At 44.6% G+C, this 22,110-nt stretch overlaps 1 protein-coding gene across 4 annotated transcripts in view; it reads left to right on the forward strand.

Moving 5' to 3' along the window:
- PATJ (PATJ crumbs cell polarity complex component) overlaps positions 1 to 22,110 on the forward strand; it is a 140,098-nt gene that overhangs the window by 113,931 nt on the left and 4,057 nt on the right. For 3 of the 4 annotated variants that reach the window (XM_042030855.1, XM_042030854.1, XM_042030857.1), the window contains 10 exons: positions 5,302 to 5,385; positions 7,455 to 7,648; positions 9,421 to 9,568; positions 10,625 to 10,711; positions 13,384 to 13,501; positions 15,166 to 15,206; positions 15,475 to 15,597; positions 16,673 to 16,777; positions 20,116 to 20,219; positions 21,731 to 21,854. In XM_042030855.1, the coding sequence (XP_041886789.1) occupies positions 5,302 to 5,385; positions 7,455 to 7,648; positions 9,421 to 9,568; positions 10,625 to 10,711; positions 13,384 to 13,501; positions 15,166 to 15,206; positions 15,475 to 15,597; positions 16,673 to 16,777; positions 20,116 to 20,219; positions 21,731 to 21,854 (1,128 nt within the window). The remainder of the gene's footprint in view (positions 1 to 5,301; positions 5,386 to 7,454; positions 7,649 to 9,420; positions 9,569 to 10,624; positions 10,712 to 13,383; positions 13,502 to 15,165; positions 15,207 to 15,474; positions 15,598 to 16,672; positions 16,778 to 20,115; positions 20,220 to 21,730; positions 21,855 to 22,110) is intronic. The other variant, XM_042030858.1, reaches the window with a different exon arrangement.

A 22,110-nucleotide genomic window follows, 5' to 3' on the forward strand; every position in this document is an offset into this window, starting at 1 on the left:
GAAACTCACTGTGCAACCAGTTGTTTTCTGCTTTTATCTCTGAACCAGCCTGTAAAAATGAAATTTTTACGATTTTACTACTCTGGACAAAGTATTATAGAAGTTGAAAAGGAAATAACAAACGGTGTTGTGCTTGCCCTGGGAAAGAGATAAATCGCTGATCCTGCAGTCAGCAAAACCCCTTGCAGTGTTATTATCCTTAATAGTGCTAATTCAGGGTAACATTTGTAGCTACGTAGGAAATTAGTTGGAAATGTGTAATGTTAGCTTAGGAAAACACAATGTGTCAACTAAATCAGAACCCGTATTTTCCAGAGCGTGGTTTTTATATGTAGTTTACTTTTTGTCTTCCTGAGGAAAAGTGCTCGAATCCATGCAGAAAGCTTCATTCCCTGCACCAAGCATGTGATTATGGTTGGTGGCAGGATTCATTCTCAGTCACTCTGTGCTATTTATTGCAGTCCTCAGTGGGGAGTGGTTCACCTTCCTTCTGTGAGGTGCCTTTGATCCTGTCCAATGATGGCTGGAGCTCATGGACTGAAACAGCTCAACAAAGACAAACTCGAAGCAAAGTTCAGCTCAGTTAAAGCAGTAGGACTTGCAGTAGTGCAGGACTGGTCAGTACTGTGCAGGAAGCCTCTTTACCACAATCTGGACCTTTTTCCTTGTCAAACCCAGCCAACACCAGGAATATGGAAATTTCTCTGTTCCACATCCTTTGAAATCACCCCTTTTTGCATACTGACCCGCCTTTATCACAGGATACAATTTCATCAAAATACTCTTGGTACTTAATATTTGTGCATCCTTCATATCTTGTGTCCTTTTCCTCCCTCACCCTCTATTCCCAGCATTCCCAATAACAGCCTGGGGGCTGCTTTGCAGTGGCTTTTCAGTGGAAAGCTGCTGCTTGTCCTGCTGAAGAACAGCTGCATGGTAGAAAAGAAACACTGAAGAGACTGGTTCAGGAGCTGTAAACTTGCAGGGAACACGTGAACAGTCCAAGCCTAAAGCCAGCAGCTTGTGAGACTTTCTCACCATGGTTTTTGCTCCTGCAGGCTTTTAAGGATCACTTGGTCAGTGATTTTCCTGAGTAGGATGTTGACTTGACCACCTTTCTCCCAAAGGTTCAATCAGGGCAGTGCTCTGTGGTCCTCGCCTGAGGTCTCTGCCATACTGGTTCTTGACATTTAAGATACAAAGATTAAGCTGTCCATCTGCCTGAATTTGATTTCAGAGTTAACATGTCTGTTTGTGCCCTTTGCTGAGGGGTGAGCGTGATACTCTTCCCCTCACAGGTCTCTGAATTGTTATAAATCAAGCAGAAAAATATCCACAGCCTGGGAGGAGGAGTTGAGATCCATCTCCCTGGGAGTTCAGGGTTCTTCCCTCCTCAGATGAAGGGCAATGCAGTGCAGATCATGCTGTGCACATGGTACCAGCTCTGTTTTCCATAGGTGGGTGCTAATTTCTGTCAGGCTCCTTGCCCTCACTGTTCAGTCGTTGTTCACTCTGCACCAGCTTTGATCTTTGAGGTGTTGACCAAGAGGCTCCATGAGCTCTCCTGCTTCTCTGCCTTTATTTCCACAGCCAGACCCTCATTTTCTCACTCCTGGGCCTTCCCCTTGCTCGACAGCTGTGCAGTCACAGTGGTATTCTCAGGCAGAGCAATACTCTGCTGGTGAGGGGTCACAGCTCAAGTCTGAACCCTACAAAATACCTTCTCTTTGTGGCAGGTTTGGTGACCATTTCTGCTTCTAACAGGTTTGGGGCACGTCATATCCCAACCAGGTGTACTTCTGCCACGTTTGGGAACCATTCTTGCAGGTGATTTTTGTGGCAGTGCTGTGTCAGTGCCTTCAGCTTCCTTTGCTTGGACTGCAGGCCCTTCAATACAAACGTTTTTGAGCCTAGGATGGCAATCTCAGCAGTAGCAGAGAAATTCCCTTCAAGTCTGTCTTTCTTTCAGTGTTTTCATGGCTGGACAGCCTCAGTTTACACCTGCCAGCGTGGACTTTGTTTAGCATGGAGAAACGCTGTTTACATGGCCCAGCTCGTACTCCTCATCCTTCCGTCCCGGGCAAGAGCTGCTCAGCTCTGCATTAATTGCCCGTTTGTGTAATGGTCCCAGACTGTTCTTTGTCAAAATATACAAAGATTAAAGCCCCAGTTTGTTGAATGGATTTGTAAACTTTATGAAGTATGTGCTTTCAGCAGCTGGGTATCTTTTTTTAAACAAGTGTGTTCTTGATACGGGAGTGTTTTTATTTCCCCTTCTGCACGAACAGTTTTTGTGACTCTGCCAAGCTCGACCACGGAGAGCCATAATCTGTATGAAACTGGTGGTGAAAGGAGGTGGGGAGGGATGGGAAAATCTGTCCAGAGCCACCATGAATTCACAACCTTTAGTTGAACATTGACACCACTTTCTCTTCATCCCTCTTGATTGATTGATTTGGAACTATGTAGGTTTTGCTATCAAGCACACATTTAATTTAAACAGGAGCTGCAGATGTCCAGAAAATAAAACCTATCCTTTAAATAAATGTATTGTTTTAGTCATAATGGATCCTACTTTTTTCCTGAGGCACTGAGAGGGGTGTTCCAGCTTCAATCCATGCCTGTTGATAGAGTCATTACAGCTTGGGGCTTGGTTAGGTGGTTGGAGTATGACATCTCAGCACTGCATACAGTTCTTTCAAATATTGATATGATTTAAAATGTTCACTAGCATCAGCAGTTTGGTTTTAGTGATTTGTCATGGATGATCAAAACTAACAGAGTCTTATCCAGGTCCCACTAGATCCAGTGGAAAAAAATTACTTCTGGTTTAAGTACTTCGAGCTGATCCCAGGAGTATCAGAGGAAAGAGATGTTTGCCATGGTTCATAAGCTAAGGAAAATTATGCTGGTATTTATGCTTATGGACTATTTAGAAATCTTTACAGTGCATCATGGACACGTTGCTCTGTTCTGTTTTTAATGGATTTGATAAGCCTGGTTCAGCTACACTACTTTAAAAAAAACCTGCTTAAGAAAAACAGTGTTTTGGCAGGTCAGCGAGATGTTTCCTTCTGCAGGGTAGGCACAGAGCGAGCAGGAATGTACCTTTTCATGCCATGTGTATTTTTAGTCCTAGGTCTGGCTTCTCACACATGCAGGAACCACAGTGTAACGCTGAAGTGTTGCCTTTTCAAATAGATGATGCAGATTATCCAAACTGATAACATTTGGTGGTTCCTGGGTCTGAGCCTTCGGTATGTGCAGTTTTACATTTAATAAAGCAGTGCTGGGAAAAGCTGGTAACTCCAGGTTGGTGGGTGTTTTAAAAGCAACCACAGATGAAAAACAAACTTAAAGAGATGTGATTGAAAGGTCCTTGCTCTGAGGTTAGGAAATATGAGATTAAATCCAGTCTGAAAAGGTTTAATTTGACCATGCTGTGTGCGTGCCCAGTGTGCTGTTCCATGGTCACACTGCCAGTTTTCTACCAAGCCTCATGGTCACCCCCTGCCCTGCTGTGTCCCAGGTGAATGATGCTGCCTTAACAAGCTGGTCAATATTTTGTGTTCTCTCATTGGTAAAAGTCTCTTGTGTTGATTTGGAGTAACACCAGCATTTGTAAAACAAAGGTAAAAACTTACCCCAAACCAACCAACCAAAACCCCACAACAACCCAAACCCCACAACAGGGAGAGTATCTAAGACACAGAGGCTGCTGAGATGGACGTGCCCATGTTATTCTATTCTGTTAGTATTTGTTGCTCCAGTTATTGCAAATAAACCCTCTAGTTGCCAGTGGTGTATCTATATCTAGATTTTATTTTATTTTTTAATCAAACCACTCTCTTGATTTTCTTAATTACTTGGTACACAGCTCACAGTGTTTCCCCTTCATTTATGCAGATTGAAATCTCTTTTCCCCCATCTGGGGCTCTTGTATCAGCTGTCATCCATTTGTGATTACAGTCCTCCAGGCTTTTTTCAGGGACTGGTGTCCATGTATCAGAGGGGACCTGTGGCAGTGGTGCCATGCTCCAGCAAGTCCACATCCTTAAATAAGTTGTAGAGGGAATGAAAGGGAATCGTGCTCTCGGTGGTGTCAGGATCTGAGCGTTATCCGAAGGGCATTTGAGTTTTCTTTCTGTTCAGCATGTGCTGGGAAAGGATCGTGAGGCAGCACGGGCAGGGGGTGAATTGGTGATGAGAGATGTGGTATCCAACAGTGTTTTCCAAGCATGGAGGGACCTTTTCCCACCCCAGCAGCAATTCCCTGCCCCTGCTTCGAGAAGCCGTCGCACAGCAGGGTTCGCACGCTCCAACCTCACCACCTTTTCTTGGGAGCACTGTGGGAAAGCTCCTCTTTGGCTTGTACATCCAGCTGGTGGGGGACTTCACAACAGCACTTCTGGAGGGTGTATTTGAGAATGGGTTATCCAAAACCTACGTGTGCAATTAAAAATCACGTGTTTACCCAGAGCCAGCACTGGTGGCTCAGCTCTGAGGCCGAGGGTTTGCTGGTGTCGCTGGGGAGAGGAGCAGGTTTTGCACACTGGAGCATCCCATCCTGCAAGCTGAAGCACTGCAGCAGGATGTTCACCTATATATTTTTTTAAGGAAAAAGAACAAAAGAAAAAAAAGAAACAAACCAGAACAATGCAAAGGGAAAGCACCAGCAAGAGAACAGTATGTTCTTTGTAATGCTTTTTCTTCGGGGACATCTATTGCTGGCAATAAGATTAAATCACTGAAACCTTCCCTGAAGCTACATCTGCCACTGCCTACATTTTCCAACCTCAGTAATAAACTAACATTTGCCATTGTTCCTTTCTTCTGGATTTCATTTCTTACAGATTTAACCAGCACTATTTACCACAAGGCATTCAGCTCTTGCTTAAAGCCGAGGTCTATGCCAAGTCCCTAAAAATATTCATAGCTCCAAAGAATCTGGTTTTAAATAATACCATTAAAAGTAGACGATATTAATACAACAGTTCACACTGAGTTCATGTACTGCTGATGCCAGTGTATAAAAATGATGGAAGAAGCTCTAGACAAGACTACCCTGAAGTGGGAAACAAAATCCTTTGTACCTTTTTACTGGCTCTTGATTACAGGAGTCATTTTCTTATCCCAAAATACTGGAAATTTTGAAAATCTGTGTTGTTACAGTCTTGCTTCTCCTGACTTGGAGTGCTGTATTTTTTAACTGTGGAGCTGGTGGGGAGTGTGGGGTGGGTCATGGTGGCCAGTTTGGGGGTGTTCGGGAGCAGGATTCATGCCACTGCCTTCTTCCCACAGGATGCCATAGTGATCCATGAAGTTTATGAGGAGGGGGCCGCAGCCCGAGATGGCAGACTTTGGGCTGGCGATCAGATTCTGGAGGTAAAATCTCTTTCTCTCTGTCTGTGCCTGGTTGTGGAGACTTGTTTTCAGTTCAACAGAGGTCCCTTGTAGGTTGAATAGGATCCATTCTCGAGGCTTCCCTTCTGTCACTAAGAACGTCCTGAAAAATTCATATTTCCTTATATATTCATATAAACTGAAGGTACAAATTGAGAATACATTAAATTTAATTGAGCAAGGCAGTTCTTGAATTACATAGTTCAGCTGTCATGTCCAATAGCTTAGTATTATTCATCTCTTTAATCTTTCATTCGGAAGCATGCGCTCCTAACGCCGCTCCAGTATCTCTGCTCTGCCTGAAATCCAAACATTGAGCTGGGATAACGTGGGGTGAGGAGGAGAGGGTGGCTGTAGCATCCCTGCCAGCATCCCTGTCAGCATCCCTGCCAGCATGTCTCCCAGTATCCCTGTCAGCATCCCTGCCAGCTTCTCTCCCAGTATGCCTCCCAGCATCCCTGTGAGCATCCCTCCCAGCATCCCTGCAGAAGCTACCAGCTCCCCCAGGCCATGCTTCATCCAGCTGGGGAATGGTTGCTGTGAATAAATCTGGTGTTTTTCCCCCAGACAAGCACAGAAAAGGTGGAGGGAAAGGGTTAAGGGAGAAGTGTTGGTCTGCAAATGAAACTTTCGTCAGGCAGGGGTTCAGCGCAGCTGCTTTGCAGCTCTGCTGTCAGCTCAGGACAAATTCCCAGCATGGCCATTAAGGCCTCGGTGTGTAGGGTTAAGAAAATAGCAAGGGGTACTTGGGGAGTTGTCTTTACAGCTCTTGCACTGCAAATATTTTTGTTAGTGTTGAGGCCGAATGTTGTTTTGGTTTTATAAATAACGGTTTATTAACAGAGCATGATAATTAGGGGGGTAAGAGTGGGGCGGGTTAATTAATTCTTCTCTGGCCAAACAGGAAAGTGCTGATGTTTGTGGGCCATAATACTGTTATTATTTCAGCTTTTAAAAGCTGCATTCATCAAAAAGATGACTGAATTGGTTTCAGATTAGTGTGATAAAGCACACATAGATGCCTGTGTCGAGGAAAGAGTATCAATGCATTTATAAATAAATGTGTGCAGGATTGGTACTAAAGAATGTAATTTCTGTAGATTAGTCTTAATTACCTGAGTGTAAAATTAAGTATGATTGTAACTTTGCATATATCTTAATGAAAAATTACGGATGATTAGAATTTTGTTTCTCTAGAAATTCTGAGAAATATTTTCACTGCCTTAAAACTTCTGGAAGTGGATTAACATTTGTGGTTACTCTGCTACAGTTCATGCTACTTCCTAAAGAGACTTCAAAAATGCCTAAGTATTGATATGTTTTGGTATGAAGAAATAAAAGATGATTTTGTTGACAGAATATTGGCAAACACCTTAAAGGGCATCTGTGGATCAGGCTTGGAAAAATTAGGAGATTTAAGTTTCAAGTTGCAATAGGGGTTTTTTTTAATACTGTAACATTGAAGCAGAACTTCTTGTTCTGCCTGACATTACTAAAATGCTGAAACCTTCTCAGGTTATGGTAAGAGAAGTGTAGCTGGGTGCTCCAGGAGCGGTCTGGTGTGCCATCTATTGGAAAAAATGGAAAATCACCATTTAATGCATCCTGCCTGGGATTCTCTGTGGCCATTTATTTGTTGGTGTTTCTGATTCCTTCTCTTTTCATCTTGACGATGTTAGGGAGCTGGGGGAGAAGGAACCTGAGTACTGAGATACACAGGGAGCTCAAAGGACCACATCCCACTTTGTGTAGTTGGAGAAAAAAGCACTGCTTGAGGCTGCAAAGGTTTGAGGTTTAAAAAGAAGGGAAGAACACCCAAAACTTCCAAGCCCAAATGTTCTGATTGTTGGGATTCACCCCAGGCAGTGGCACAAAGCTCCGAGCTCACACTCCGTAGGAAACCCAGGAGCTCGGCCCTCTGGAAATGGGAGCACTCAATTAGAACACCAAGGGGTGTCAAATTGATAAATCTGTGCTGTCACCCCCGGGTAGGGTGTGATGAAAAGATCATTTATCCACGTCATTTGGAAAGCAAACACTGATTATTCCAGGTGAATGGGATCGATCTGCGGAACGCCAGCCACGAGGAAGCGATCACTGCGCTGCGGCAGACGCCCCAGAAGGTGCAGCTGGTGGTTTACAGGAATGAAGCACATTACAAGGATGAGGAAAACCTGGAGATTTTCTCTGTAGATATCCAAAAGAAAACGGGCCGAGGACTGGGGCTCAGCATAGCTGGGAAACGGTAAGAGCGTCTCTGATCCAACACTGCTTCCAGTGGGAAATATTTGGGATTAAATAGACTATGAAAGAAAAGGGGAACTGCATAAGGAGCAGAATTTTGTATCTGAATATCTTCCAGGATGCAATGGGGCCGTGGTTCTGGTTCCTATGTCAGAACAACAGACCTGAGCAGTGGAGGCTGCTGCTGCCCAGGAGGGCACCGGGCACAGAGCAGGAATCCCACCTGGAGAGAGTGTGGGACATGCAGAACTGGGGGCTCACTCTTCTGTGGCATCAGTGTAGCTGTGTCTCAGGGCTTTGAAGGCCCTAAGCATGGCTTTTCTGATTTCTAAACTGGGGGATAAACCTACCCTACCTCTTTCCAGGATGTGCCTTTGCAGATGGGAGTTGTGAGTTAGGTGGAGCTCGTGCTCGGTTCAAAGGGACCGAGGTCAGTGGAAGGTGAGAGGCTGAGTTAGACCCAAACCCTGAGCAGTTCAAAGTGACTGTGCCACGCTGCAGGGAGCAGCTTACAGAGCAGAACCTGAGATACAGAATCACTGGGATTGGAAAAGCCCTCCAAAGCCATTGAGTCCAACTTTTGACCGATGTCACCCAGCCCAGAGCTCTGAGTGCCATGTCCAGTCCTTCTTTGGACACCTTCAGGGATAGGGACTCCACCACTCCCTGGGCAGCCTCTTCCAATGTCTGACCACCCTTTCCACGAAGAAATTCTTCCTGATATCCAACCCAAACCTCTCCTAGCACAACTTGAGGCCGTTTCCTCTTGTCCTGTCCCAGCTCCACCCTCCAGTCAGAGAGCAATACAGTGGGAGGTAACAGCAGCCTAATAAAATGTGACTTTTTTCTGATACATCTCTGAACCACTGCTATTAGATCACTCAAACCAGAGCACTGATAGTTTTAGTCTTCCTTTGCTAAAAGAGATTTATGGCATAACACTTGTTCGGTGTTGGAGTTGCCCTCCTGTATTGCCAAAAATAATTTACTTTTGCAATTACAAAGCACCGTGTCATTATCCTGACTGCCTATGGTCAGGAGAGTTTCTGCAACAGTTTTTGGGTAGCAGTGTTTAACCCAGGTGTTGTGAGCAGATTGTGGGGTGGGTAATTAATTTAGATTATGTAAATTACCCTGCAGATGGTAATCGCAGTCTCCAGCCCTCCTGCCTTTGCTTCTGTGCTGAACTTCTTGTGCTATTCCTGAATCCTTCAGAGTGGGGATCCCCTCCTTAGGGGGAGCCCAATTTCTGAGGTCTGTTAAATGATACCCAGGTATAATTCAGGGTGGGAAGTGCTGTGTTCTTCGGGTGAAGGATAAAAAATGCCAGATCTTGTCATTGCAGCTGTCACCAGCTCACACCACGGAATCACAGGATCATTTAGGTTGGAAAAGCCTTCCAAGATCATTGAGTCCAGCCTTTAACCTAACACTGCCAAGTCCATCACTAAACCACGTCCTACCAGGAGACAGTTTAACTCCATCATAGACCAAACCTTGGACTTCTATTCATATAAATGGTGTTTTCCATACATCTTTATGTATCACATAGTCAGAATTAGCAGTTCAAGGGGAGAGACAGCATTAAATATTAGCAAAACGTGCTGTGGTTTTAAAACTCATCGATTTTTTTACACAGCTGAATGGGGTGTAAAACTGGTTCTTCCTCTGCTCACAGGTTTCTTTTAATGTCTCTTAAATGCAAGTAATCTAAATTGGTCTCCCAAAGAATATTGGATTGTGTAATTAGCCATATGCTTCTTGCATTGTTAGAAATGGAAGTGGAGTGTTTATCTCTGACATTGTTAAAGGAGGAGCTGCAGACCTAGATGGAAGATTAATTCAAGGAGATCAGATTTTGTCTGTAAATGGGGAGGATATGAGAAATGCCTCACAAGAGACTGTTGCCACTATACTTAAGGTGAGTACAGAATACATTTTGAGATATTGAATTGCAGTTACTGACACTGTGCAAGCTAATTATCCTGAAGTGCTATTTACCATACGTGGGACAGCTCTATCTGATTACTGAGACAAGAATTTCATTTGAAATAACTGGGAGCTTCATTTAAAGTCTCTTCTCCGTGTATTCCTAGGAATTGGATGATATGAAGCAGGAACACAAAGACACATTTAGTATTTAGGCATTTATTTGAAAATGCAGTTGTGTATCTCATGTGTTAGAAAAATACTTGGAAACGGGAGAGGCAACACAGACCAGAACTGAAATAAATCTTTGGCTTTGCTGTACTGACCTGCAGGGATAAAATGACAGCTTAAATCTGTTCCTGTGCACAGCTTTCCATCTTCCAGGAGTAATTTTACTCGGAAATTCTGGGAGAAGTTGCCTTTTTCTGTGGCAGATCAGGCTGGGGGAAAGGGCAGGGGTGGGATGGCCACGAGTGCCTGTGGATGCTGAAGACCCATTTCTATTCCAGGCTGCATCTGGTTCCAGGGCTTTCCCCCTGCCATCCCCACCAATGTTTCTGTGCATGATTTCTTTCATTCTGGAAGGGAAAGGTTAATTATTTCCTTGCTTTTTCCATTTAGGGTTGGTGCTTTGCTGAAAGTTTACCTATTTAAGAATTGGGAATCGGAGGTACAAGGGTATTTTGTTAAGTTGGATCCATATGGGTTAAATTCACCCTTTTCTGCAGCATTTTTCCTCTGAAGGGTTTTTCAAATGTCTGCTAAAGAGTTTGGGGCTTTTTGTTTATTTTTCCTGAGTAAATTGGCCATCAGTGTGCAAGAGGGAGATCCATACTAAATTCAGCAACCAGGAGAAACCTTCAGGACAAGCCTAAATCGATTTCACTTTTTGTATTGTCTAAATACAAATGTTCATGTTTTGAGCATTCCTTGTGGTTTTCTTCACGGACTTGTGGTGCTGAATATAAACATAATTCTCTCCAGGAGAGCATGAAATATTATATGTCTACTTAAATTGTACATTGTGGGCTGTGTTTTTTTTTCCAAGTGTGCCCAAGGCCTGGTGCATCTTGAACTTGGGAGACTGAGAGCTGGGTCATGGCTGTCATCACGGAAAACATCCCAAAACAGTCAGGTTAGTGAGAAATTCCTCTGTTTAAAGTGGAGCTGTGAAGGGCAGAGCCCGGGGATGGTGCACAGATGTGCTCATGAAGCTCATCCTTCCACAGACACTGCTGAGGGTGGGGAACCAAATATTTTATCCCCATAATTTTCTGTGCTGAACTGCAGCTGAAATGCTGATTGAGCAGAAGAGCTGGTTAATGTATTTATTGTCGGAATGTCTTCCCAAGGCACACAAAAAAATCTGTAAAATCTTTCTCAAATGATGATGCCCAGAAACTTCTGGTTTTCAGACCTGCAAAAACCACTTGAATGTATTTTCTGCAGCTGTTTTGTCTATCAAAATGAGCTGATGAAACCGAACTGTATCTCTGCCTATCTTACAGCAGAACCACAGGAGAGCTGCTTTCCTCTCCAAGAAAACACAGAGCAATTTCCTGCTTCACTTGCTTTTTACCTGAGGCGAGGACAATTCATTTTTCAATCAGAGCAGGGCCTTTCCCCTCTCCCTGTGCCCCCCAAGTCCACTCAGACACCGATTCTTGGTGTTAAACCTGGAGGATTGCAGGGACAGAAACAAGGCACAGTGACTTAGAAAACTTCTTCTCAATGGGTTTTCCTTCTGAAAATCGACTGCTTTGCCATTACACTGAAGGTGCCAATGTCTCTGAGAGAGTGATCACAGCACGGTGATGCTGTGGGGGGTTTTGGCCCCTTTCTGCCATGGGGGAGCTGCACATGAGGGGATCCAGCACTTCTAAAAGAAGGGTTTGTTTTTTGGAAACAGAGAGGAGGAGCCCTAGGAGGCTTAGGGGAGATGTGAGTTAAAGCAGGAATGTTTTTAAGGACGTCTGTAAGAGGCCTGTCCATGAACAACCCAAAAACGTGCCAAAATTATTGCAGCATGGCGTGATTTCTTCACTTCCTAAAGGCCAGCAGTGATCCGGGCTGGCTGGAGGTGGTGAGGTACCAGGAAGGGCTAAAGCCATGTGGGAACAGCTGGGCTAAGCCCAGCTTTAAAAAGAATGGCTTTGGAGAAACATCTGCAGTGCATGCAGCAGGCAAGGAGAGATGAAGTAACAGAGGGAAATGGCACTGATTGCATTAAGTCAGCAGTCAAGTACTGCACTTTGTTTTGGCCACTGTATCAGCATGAAGCCTAAGCAAGAGCAAGGTAATCAAAAAGTGACAGCTAAAAATTATCTGCCTGGTTTTACCACGGAAAGCTTAAGCTGAAAGGGAAGCAAAATGCCATAGTATCTAACATGGGTCCAGGTGAAAATTCAGATCAAATGACATCATCCCACTTTATTGTAGCCTAAGAGGCTTTTGCAGGAACCTGGTAATTCCTGCATTTCTTTTTAAGAAATCCTAATCTCCTTGATGCAGAGTCGTTTGAGAGCCTTCATCTCGCTGCTCCAAAGCGACTTGGTGATTTTGAAAACTGAATAAATGTTTCTCACCAAAACCCTTCCAAGAGCTATAAAAATCTTGGCAGATGATGCAGCAGATCAGCTTGAATGATTTGGACAACTGCAAGTGCTGCTTTAGAAGGTGCTGGCCAAGAGCATCGAGAACTTTTGTCCTCACTTGGCTTTTTTCTGGGTCGACTGCATCCCTTGAGCAGTGGAAATTGAAGCCTTGAGGTGTGGGACAGGGGTTTCTTTCACGTGCATTGCAAATGTTGTTAACTGGGCCATGCATTGGCACCCAGAGGTGGAAATCTTGCTGTGCCTGGTGTTTGTCACTGACAGCTGCACACTGGCCAGTGGGATAATGTGTCAGGGCTTTTTGAGTCACCAACTGATGCCTTTGGGGGGAGAAATCTCTGCTGTGCGTGGACAAAGATGGACCAGATCTTTGTTTTGGACAAGGCAGCCCTGTTGGAAAGGTCTGGCCCTCGGTGGAACGTGTTGTTCAGATGCCCTTCCTAAATGGATAATTAGGTTTCCTCGAGGGGCAGAGTCTGAAGATAAAAGCCAGTTAAGGAGAGAGGGAAAAGGAGGGGAATGGGAAGGGCAACAGGAGCAAGCAGCTCCCTTTGGAGGCTCTCCCTGTGTCAGCTTCCACGTTCTTCTGGAAAAGGAAGGAGGTTCTTCGGCAAAGAGAAGGAGCAGGGACAATCACAGTGTGTTCAGCTAAAACAACAGAGATTCCTGCCAGGTGACAGGATGGGTGTCCCTGTTATCCCCTCCCTGTGTGAGAGAGCAGCTGTTTGGTGTCCTCCTGGGTGCCTCGTGCATAATTTCCCCTTCTCCTGAGGTGTGGAGACACCCTGGGAGCAACTTAGAGAGGGGAACACTGTCTAGAGCTGACCTGAGCAACACAGAAGTGTGCACCTAAGGGTCTGTAGTACTGTGAGCAGCACCATAGAACCACTGAGGTTGGAAAATCCCTCCAAGACCATCAAATCCAACCATTCCCCAGCACTGCCAAGCTCACCACTAACCCCTGTCCCAAGTGCCACGTCCACACATCTGTTAAATCCCTCCAGGGATGGTGACTTCACCTCCATGGGGAGATTTTGGTCGGTTTCCCCTCCCAGAGGGGTTTGCACTTGTGTGGCCAATGTGGCATTTCCAGTGTGGCTGGCACAGAACACAGCTGCGTCCGTCTGTCGCAGGGCCTGGTTTAAAGTTCACTTCTGGGTTTGACTCACGGGTTTTTATTTATTTTTACCTTCAGGCGAGCCAACAGAGTGTCCACAGCCACTTCCACCCCGCGCTTGCTCCCGTCCTCTCCACCTTGCAGAACTTTGTCAGCACAAAAAGGTCCTCGGCAGACACATCCCAGAGAAACTCAGGTACAAAGTGGGCAGCTGTCAGAACAGCTGAGTGTGATTTGCTTTATATTTGGGCTGCTTTAAAAGCCAAACTGAACACTTCAATCTGGTTTTCCTGCCCAGCCTCCCAGAAGACGCCCCACGGATGTTTTTAAGAGCCGAACACTTTCCAGCAGATGACATTATTTTATGTCTGCTGGAGGAGTAATGGCTCCTCTATTTCAAGTGCAGAATTCCTGTGCCCTGCTATTCCCTCACGCCCTTGTCAGAGGCTTAGCACAGGCATGGTTCTCGCATTAGAAACAGTTTTCTCAGGGAATAAAGCTGCCACCACTTCATTTATATCTTTGTTACTCTTGAGTGCATGAAGGGGTGTTTTGTAATGAGAAAGTCACAATGCCCAGTTTGCAGTTTGCAGGTTTAGAGAGCATTAAATCCACGACCTGCAGTAGCCTGGGGAGAGTTCCTCCAGGAGTCGGGAATCTTTGCTCACGTCTGACCGTGAGCAGGAGGAGAAGACATTTCTTCTGCCAGTTTGCAGGCACTGGAGGAGCGTGGTGGCTTTTGGGCAGCCTTCCTTGGGCTGTGTGGACAGGCCCTGCAGCACTGGGAGGGCATGTCCTGACCATGATTTGGGGTCCCCAGGGCTGAGCTTCCCAGTGCCACGGACCTCAGCTGTCCCGGTCCTCCTGCACAGGCACACCTGCATGGATGTGGGGAGTGCTGGTGTTGGGGGCGTAAGAATCGTGGAATTTTGGAAGAGACTAATTCTGCCAGCCTTCGGAAAGGCTCTTAAAACAGTTTCATTAAAGTTGATACAATTAGGGGTGGGTGTAGCCGAGCCTGGGACCTCACTACACCATCAGCTTGTAGGGCTGAAAACAGTTTGAGCAATGCCTCTGAAGTCCTTATTTTCCTTTCTCCTTTTTCCTTTTCTTTCCATTCTCCTCTCTCCCCTCCCCCTTTCCCAGTTTCCCCCTTCTCTTTCCCCTGTTCCTTTTCCTGTTCCCTCTTTCTCCTTCCCCCTTTCCTCTTCCCCCTTTCCTTTCCCTCTCACCTTTATTCCCTTCCCCTTTTCCTTGCCCTCTTCTTTCCCCTTTTCTTCCCCCCTTTCCTTCCCCTCTCGCCCTTATTCCCTTCTCCTTTTCCTTCTGCTTTCATCCTTATTCCCTTCCCCTTTTCTTTCCCCTTTTCCTCCCCTTTTCCAATATTTTGAGTACTTTTCAGTGCCCTATGACTGGATCCACACCAGCCTGACTTCTTGCCTGTCCATTATTTTCCAACACAGCACAAACGGGAAGAGGAAATCCCTGGAACCGCACCATTCCCAGAGCCCTTTGTGCAGGGCCGCTGTGATTTAGGAATAATAAGGCAATCTTTAATTGAGTGAAGGCACAATAGGGCTGTTCTCCAGGCTGGCACAGTGCTGCTGTTGCACAGATTGTGGCTGGGCTACAATGGGAGTCACGGTGACATCGAGAGCCGGAGGGATTGCACCGCATTCATCCTTCCTCCTCCTCCTCCTCCTCACGTGAGCAGCACTGCCTGCCTTGGCACAGGAAGGCTCCACTCCCGCTTGGTGATAACTCTGCCTAGGCAGCAAGGGACCGTTGTCACCTGACAGTGTTATCTCTTAATTATATTATCTCTTAATTACAGAAGCTAATTGTTTGTTTCTTTATTAGGAGGAGCCGATATGGGCCCAAGGACTGTGGAGATAACGAGGGTCAGTGAGTTATTTTCTATCCATTCATAAAGCCGACTCCTGTCAGTGAAGTTGTTCATTTTTGCAGCATTTCTCACAAGTCAAGCTGTATTGTTTGTGTTCGCAGTCGGATGTTGGATGTGTGCCTGTGCTTTGGGTGAGGAAATGTGTGTGTCAAACCCGTTTTCTCCCTGTTCCACAAATCAAAGGAGCCAGTTATTGCCATACCCTGAACACGGACCTCTGCGAGTTGCCCCAGCTGCAGATGTTTGGTTTTGCTTTGTTTCAGGGCCCAAATGATGCACTGGGTGTCAGCATAGCAGGAGGGAAGGGCAGTCCCTTGGGAGACATTCCCATCTTCATCGCTATGATCCAGGCCAGTGGAGTGGCTGCTCGGACACAAAGGCTCAGAGTGAGTGCTGGGGTCCTCAATATTTCCTGTTTCATCTCCCACGTGTCCCTTGAAGCCTCAAGCACTTCTATGTTTGCTACCACTGATAATCTCTCACAGATTACTCTGCCTCCTTTTATATAAAAGCAAAACAAACAAACAAAAAAACCCACCCCAAAAACCAAATCTGCCCTTCTCTTCCCATCCTGGGAATAATGGTGATTGCTGCCCCTGAAAGTGATGTTAAGAGAAAGAGCTTAAATGCATTTGCAGTGGTCTTGGAATGTCTGTGTTCATCCAGGCCCAGGCAGGGCAGCAAGAGGGTCTCTGGAAACCACAGGTATTTTGGGAACTCCAGGCTGGGCATCATTTAGAGCTCAAACCAGGCAGAAACCAGATGAGAAATGAGTTGTTTGATCTTAAGGCACCTATAAAGAAACAGCAAAATAAGGCACTTGTATCAGACCCACAGCACGTGTGGGTTTCCAGGGATGGCCATGGTGAACACTTCCAATTTTGGAGAGAGTTGCAAGGAATCATGAGGATTGAAACGAACTTATTATGCAGATCCACATGCTTTGGCCCATGAGATTCATTAGGACATGCTGCTACACTCCTGCCTTGTCTCTAATGGAATTAAACAATGGCAGGGTCAAGGTCATTTTTGTGTGTAGGAAGAAGAAATCATCCAGGTTAATTGGATTAATATCAGAAGTTCCTACTCTCCTATACAAGATTCAGCATGTGCTTACATGGTCTGGAAGAATATGAACTTGTCTGCACATTCAGACACAAATGAATCCTTTCTGGATGGGAGGACAGCAGTGAAAATCTCCCCCTCTCTCTGCTTGCAAATAGAAAAAGTGAAATACAACCCATCTTTGTTTCTCTGATCGTATTGTTAGTGGTAAAAAAATCCGTATTGTCCTTGCTCTGAAGAATGGGAAATGATCACTGGCAGTGCAGAATCCTCACAAAAGGGATCCTGCAAAAGAGAAGCATGACTATGCAGTGCCAAGTTCACCAGGAATTTTAAGCATTCTTAACTTTAATTTTCCCTAATGCTGTTAATTTTCCATTGCTGTTGTACTTTCAGGTTGGAGATCGGATTGTCAGCATTAATGGGCAACCTTTGGATGGGCTGTCTCATGCAGATGCAGTTAATCTACTAAAGAATGCTTATGGGAGCATTATCCTGCAGGTATGGTGATAAATTGAACATGCAGCTGCATCAGGGTAGATAAATGGCATTCAGGAATTAAAAAAAAACCCTGAGCATCCCTGGCACAAGGCATCACAGAATTGCAGGGTGCTTTGCTGGTGGGAATTACAAAGAACGAGAGCAAGAAATCATTTCCATTCAAAAATTCTTCATTGCCATTCATGCAGGCTGTGAGCATGGTTCTATAAAAGCATAACAAAGAGAACAAAATGACTTGTTGCCACACGTGATAAATCAACAAGCTTCCAAGTTGTGGTTTTTTTTTTTTTTAATTGGAAGTTAACTAGGAACAAGAAAATGTGTGTGTGTGCTTGTGATGTAACGAGACAGAGACCCACAGGGTGGTTTCCTTGTCCTTGAAAGAAATTCTAGCAGAATTTAGGAGAAATGATGGCATCATCACTGAGGCAGTGCTGCCTGGAATTGATTGTTCTACAGGTAAAGGATAAAAACACTCAAGAGAGAAAACAGTGCTGTCACTGCTGTGTTTCTGTGGTAGCTAAGAGGGACATCTTCTGCCACATTGCTTCTAATTGCTGCCTGCCACTGCATTGATCCAGAGTTTATTTTTATATTTATACAAAGAAATGGGGAAAATACTTGCCAGAGAGAATTCAAAATTCTACTCGTTTGCAGAATTATTGCAACAATTGGAAAACAAGCTGAAGACACCACTAAAATCTACTCTTAACTCTCTTTATCATCCCAGCATTTTGGATTGGAACACATCCTGAGGGATTTGTGCAAGCTCCTTGCTTGTATTATGACACAAATGTGACTATAAAAAACAGGGGGAAAAAAGAAAAAAGGGAAAAAAGAGGCAATGAAATGATAATAAACTTAGTTTTAGACTTGCTTATTCTTTGTTTTGTCTGTCCATGAACTGCTGACCTCGTGAGTGATGAGCCAGTTCCAGAGCAGATGGTGTTTTGTGTAGTTCCATTGAAGTCAGAGAAAACACACAGATTTACACCAGCTGAGGATTCTCTGTTAAATTATAGTTATCATATTGTTACTAACGTTGCGTAATTTCACTTTTCATGTCAACGGTATTCCCTGAATAGAAAATTAAAAGCTTGATGCAGAACCTAAAATTGCTCATCTTGAAAGCTGTAATACAGCTCAATATTGCTCCTCATCATGGATTTAAAAATATTCCTGATGGAGCACTCTGTCACTGGGTCACTCACACAAACAAAGAGGTTCTTCTAGAAGTGCCACTGGGTTAAAGAGCTTCCTCTGGAAGTGTCTTTGGGTTTGTCACTTGGCTGTTTTTCTTCCACATTTTGGCTCCCTGAGCATTCTGTCTCATTAAAATGAGCTTGATGCTCTTTACAGATGATAAAGGTTTATTGGGATGGAGTAGAGTCTGTTCTCCTCTATTAAAAATCTGTTCTAGGAAGGTGGGATGTTGTACTTTAACACCTGGAGTGGTGTCAAAGCATGGGTCTGATGGTTCCCCACCAACCACAGGTACCTCACCACCACCAAGCTGCTCTTTCTTTATCACAACAATCCAAATGGAATAATCCTATCTCTGTGATGATCGTGACTGATGTGCCATTAAGTAATTCTATTTATTATCAGGGTAGACCACTTCATGGCAAGCTGCTCTGAAAGGTCAGATAATTGTGTGCAGTGGGGTGGAAAGGCTTATTATGGGAATGTCCTGGGAAGGAGTTTGTAAATGCTGTTTGCAAATGGGAGATTAAGGTCTCAGGGGAACAATCATCCCTCTCGCCTGTTTTGATGCCTTGGTTTAATTTAATTTCTTTTCTGCAGGTGTAGTAATGAGATAAGGGGGAGCTTTTTTACAAGGTTGTTGAACTCTCATATGTTCTTGCTGCCAACTGAAGATTTTTGAATATAGATTTATTTTTGTTTTATTGAACGACAGAAAAAAAAAAAAAACCCAAAAAAAAAACCACGACAGATCCTGGCTGGAATTCCTTACCCTGATGCCATGGGAAGGGAACCTCGGTGGGGTCTTTGCTGGCTGAGCCAGGTGCTGCTCTCATCTGCTGGACCCCTTCCTTTGGGGCATCCTGGAACCCAAGTCCTGGGATGCAAAATTTGCATGGAAACCTCTTGGCTCTATCACCCTCTTGGCTCCAGATGATTGGGAAGAGGGAAATATTGCTATGGAAGAATTGTGAGCACTCACTTAGAACAGATTTATAGAACAATTTTTTTACTTTGAAAAGGGACGTTTTCCTTAAGCCACGTTCACAGCAATGAGTGGAAGAAGTACCTGCTCACTTGGATAAAATAAGGCCATAGCTAGAGGAAATACTGGAATTATTCTTCCTGGCTGTTTTTCACTGTGTCTGAGCTGAACTCCTGTGCTGCAGTAAACGTCAGGCAGAGAAGAATATCTCCTCAGAGGGAGATGGAGTTAGGGGATAACCACAGCATGTACTTGTTGGGAAATTGATGTCCTTTCAGCTGTAAATACTTCAAATCCAAACCACTTCGTGGTGGTTTCTTTGAAAATTTTCCAGAAAAAAAAAAAAGCAAATAAAAAATCAGCATCAATGAAAAAAAAATAAAGTTATTGCCAGGGCCTTCACTACTCTCTCAGAAAGAATTCCTTTCCAATCTCCCATCCAGCCCTGCCCTCTGGCACTGGGAAGCCATTCCCTGGGTCCTGTCCCTCCATGCCTTGTCCCCAGTCCCTCTGCAGCTCTCCTGGAGCCCCTTCAGGCCCTGCCAGGGGCTCTGAGCTCTCCCTGGAGCCTTCTCCTCTCCAGGTGAGCACCCCCAGCTCTCCCAGCCTGGCTCCAGAGCACAGGGGCTCCAGCCCTCAGAGCATCATTCAGGATGGTTTCAGAACAACAGAGGACCCAGAACTGGGAAGGTTAACAATCCAGTTTGTTTTCATGCTAAAAATTCAGGAAAGTCAAAACCGAGGATTAATTTGTTCCCTACTCATCAAACAAACCAGTCTGAGCTATTTCAGGGTACTTGCCTCATAGTCTTTTGGATCTTGGTGTTCTCTTAAAGGTTATGATGGTTTCATTCAAGACCCATCCTGGACCCTTGTGTTGACTCTTATTTCCTTGGAAAAGTAACCTTTTTCTCTGGATTATCCAGAAAGACTCTTCCCCTTTGCTCAGTGCCCGAGTGATGGTCATGTGAGGGCAAGAGAAAGCTTCAGAGAAAAATTTGCATTGAGCCCCCAGAAAAGTGGCTGCTCTTACCTGAAAGTGAGGAATTAGCAGGAGATTTGAGTGGAACGTGGTTTTAAAACTTGCCTGGGGAAAAAAGTCAGCAGCTGATTTTCCAAATGGTGTTTTCCTTGCATCCCCCTTGCCCAGGTGGTGGCTGACACCAACATCAGTGCCATTGCCAGCCAGCTGGAGAGCATGTCCACGGGCTGCAGCCTGAACGCGCCCTCCGAGCACCCCGCCGACGATCCCGAGTAAGTTCCTGCTCTCCTGCAGAGCTGGGGTGGATTTCTGGGCAGGAGAAGGGGTGCAAGGAGGTCTCTCCCATTGCTTCTCTCTCTAATTTTCCATCACCTTTAAAATGAAAACACTGTGACCTTCCTTCCCCAAGCTTATGATGGGCTCGTGTCTGTCTTTGCCTGCTGACAGAAATTGCTTGAGTAAACAAGCACAAAACGTGTTTCCAAGCACTACTTCTGGGTGTTTTTCAAGGAAAAAATATCCCCTTTCTTCCCTAACATTGTGCTGACATGGTAGTTCTGCCCTTGTCCGTTGGCTTCCTCGTCTGGAAGGAGTTCTGATCATAGCAATTTGAAATAATTTGGTATTGGCAGACTGATGCCAGAGGTGTTAAAAACACCTTTCAAAACATGTAAGTCCCAGGACTTTGTCTTTTCAATCTTTTTAGCTTTGTAATTTGAAAAAATCTGATTAAAATAATTCCTGCTTGCAGCACCTGTGTGAGGTGATGGAAGTTGGAGATCCAGCCCTGCCATGCATCATTCTCCATTGTGTGCTTTTCACACTGTAGCATCCCAATTACCATTTTGAAATTCATTTGGTCTCCATTTCAGCTCATCATCTTCATTATGTTCTTCATTTTCATTCTGTGGTTCATTCTGTTTATTTTAAGAAGTTGCTGCCCTACCTCAGGGGGGTTGAGTGTAAAAGTTGAGCTATTTGTGCTGCATTCTGTGGTCTTGCAATGTGAGATGCTGGTTTTATTGCTTCTCTCAAAGGAGAACTGCTTGCTTTACAAAAGGATTTGTATTCTTTTTTCATATCAAAGCAGTAGGGAAATTTAGAAGTGAAAATGTGAAGCAGAATTAGGTAGGTCCTAAAAAATGCACAGATATTATTCAGCTTGGGCTGCACCCTTAGATAGGTGGAAGATGCCAAATGGCTTTCACAGAATCATGGAATGGTTTAGGTTGGAAAAGCCCTCCCAGATCATCAAGTCCAACTGCCAAGGCCACCACTGACCCATGTCCCCAAGTGCCACATCCACACAGCTTTTAAATCCCTCTGGGGATGGGGACTCATCCCTGCCCTGGGCAGCTGTGCCACTACCTGACCACCTTCTGTCCACAACAATTCTTTCTACATACACAGAAATTAGTAATTTCAAATTTGAGATGGATAAATTCGTATGAGTGGCCTAAACTCCACCAAAAAATCTTCCTTTGTTCAGTGTAGGCAGAGAAAACCCCCCAAAGAGTTCAGGCTCAAAGTGACAAGCTCTGGAGTTATGAGCACAGGCATGTGGGTATAATATAAGAATACAGTAATTAAAAATAAATTCTTCCAAGTGAGGAGCTGGAGCACACGGGAGCAGCCTTTGAACTACTCTGGGCTTTGAAGGAACATTCCAGTGCCAGGGTCATGGTTTGTGACTGTGTGAAAAAACTCATGATAGATAAATGTCTCTGTAAGTGTCCCCAGAGACAGACACTGCTTATCTAAGTGATATTTATTGTGTTTCCAGAGCACCTCAACCTAAGATTATTACTTTGGAGAAAGGCTCTGATGGACTGGGATTTAGTATTGTAGGGGGGTATGGAAGTCCCCATGGAGACCTGCCCATTTATGTCAAGACTATATTTGCCAAGGTATCTTTTATTTTTTGTTTTCTCCCCTTTTTTCTGTATTATCTTTAAAAATAAACCTAAGATTGGGCTTGGATAATATATTATGTAGCAGAAAGCAAAATGTACTGTCTGAGTACGTTGCTGTGAGTTAGGGGACCCAGAACTCATAGCTGGCTTCTCAGTTTGTATTTCATATTACTGATGGCTGAAACAAGACACTTTGTCTCAGCAAAATTGCTCTGTGTACTTGGGAAACTTGGGTTTGTACATTAAAATA

Source organism: Corvus kubaryi, unplaced genomic scaffold, assembly GCF_017639235.1.
Source record: "Corvus kubaryi isolate FWS band 111438036 unplaced genomic scaffold, C.kubaryi_AGA036_p1.0 37334, whole genome shotgun sequence".
NCBI lineage: Eukaryota > Metazoa > Chordata > Aves > Passeriformes > Corvidae > Corvus > Corvus kubaryi.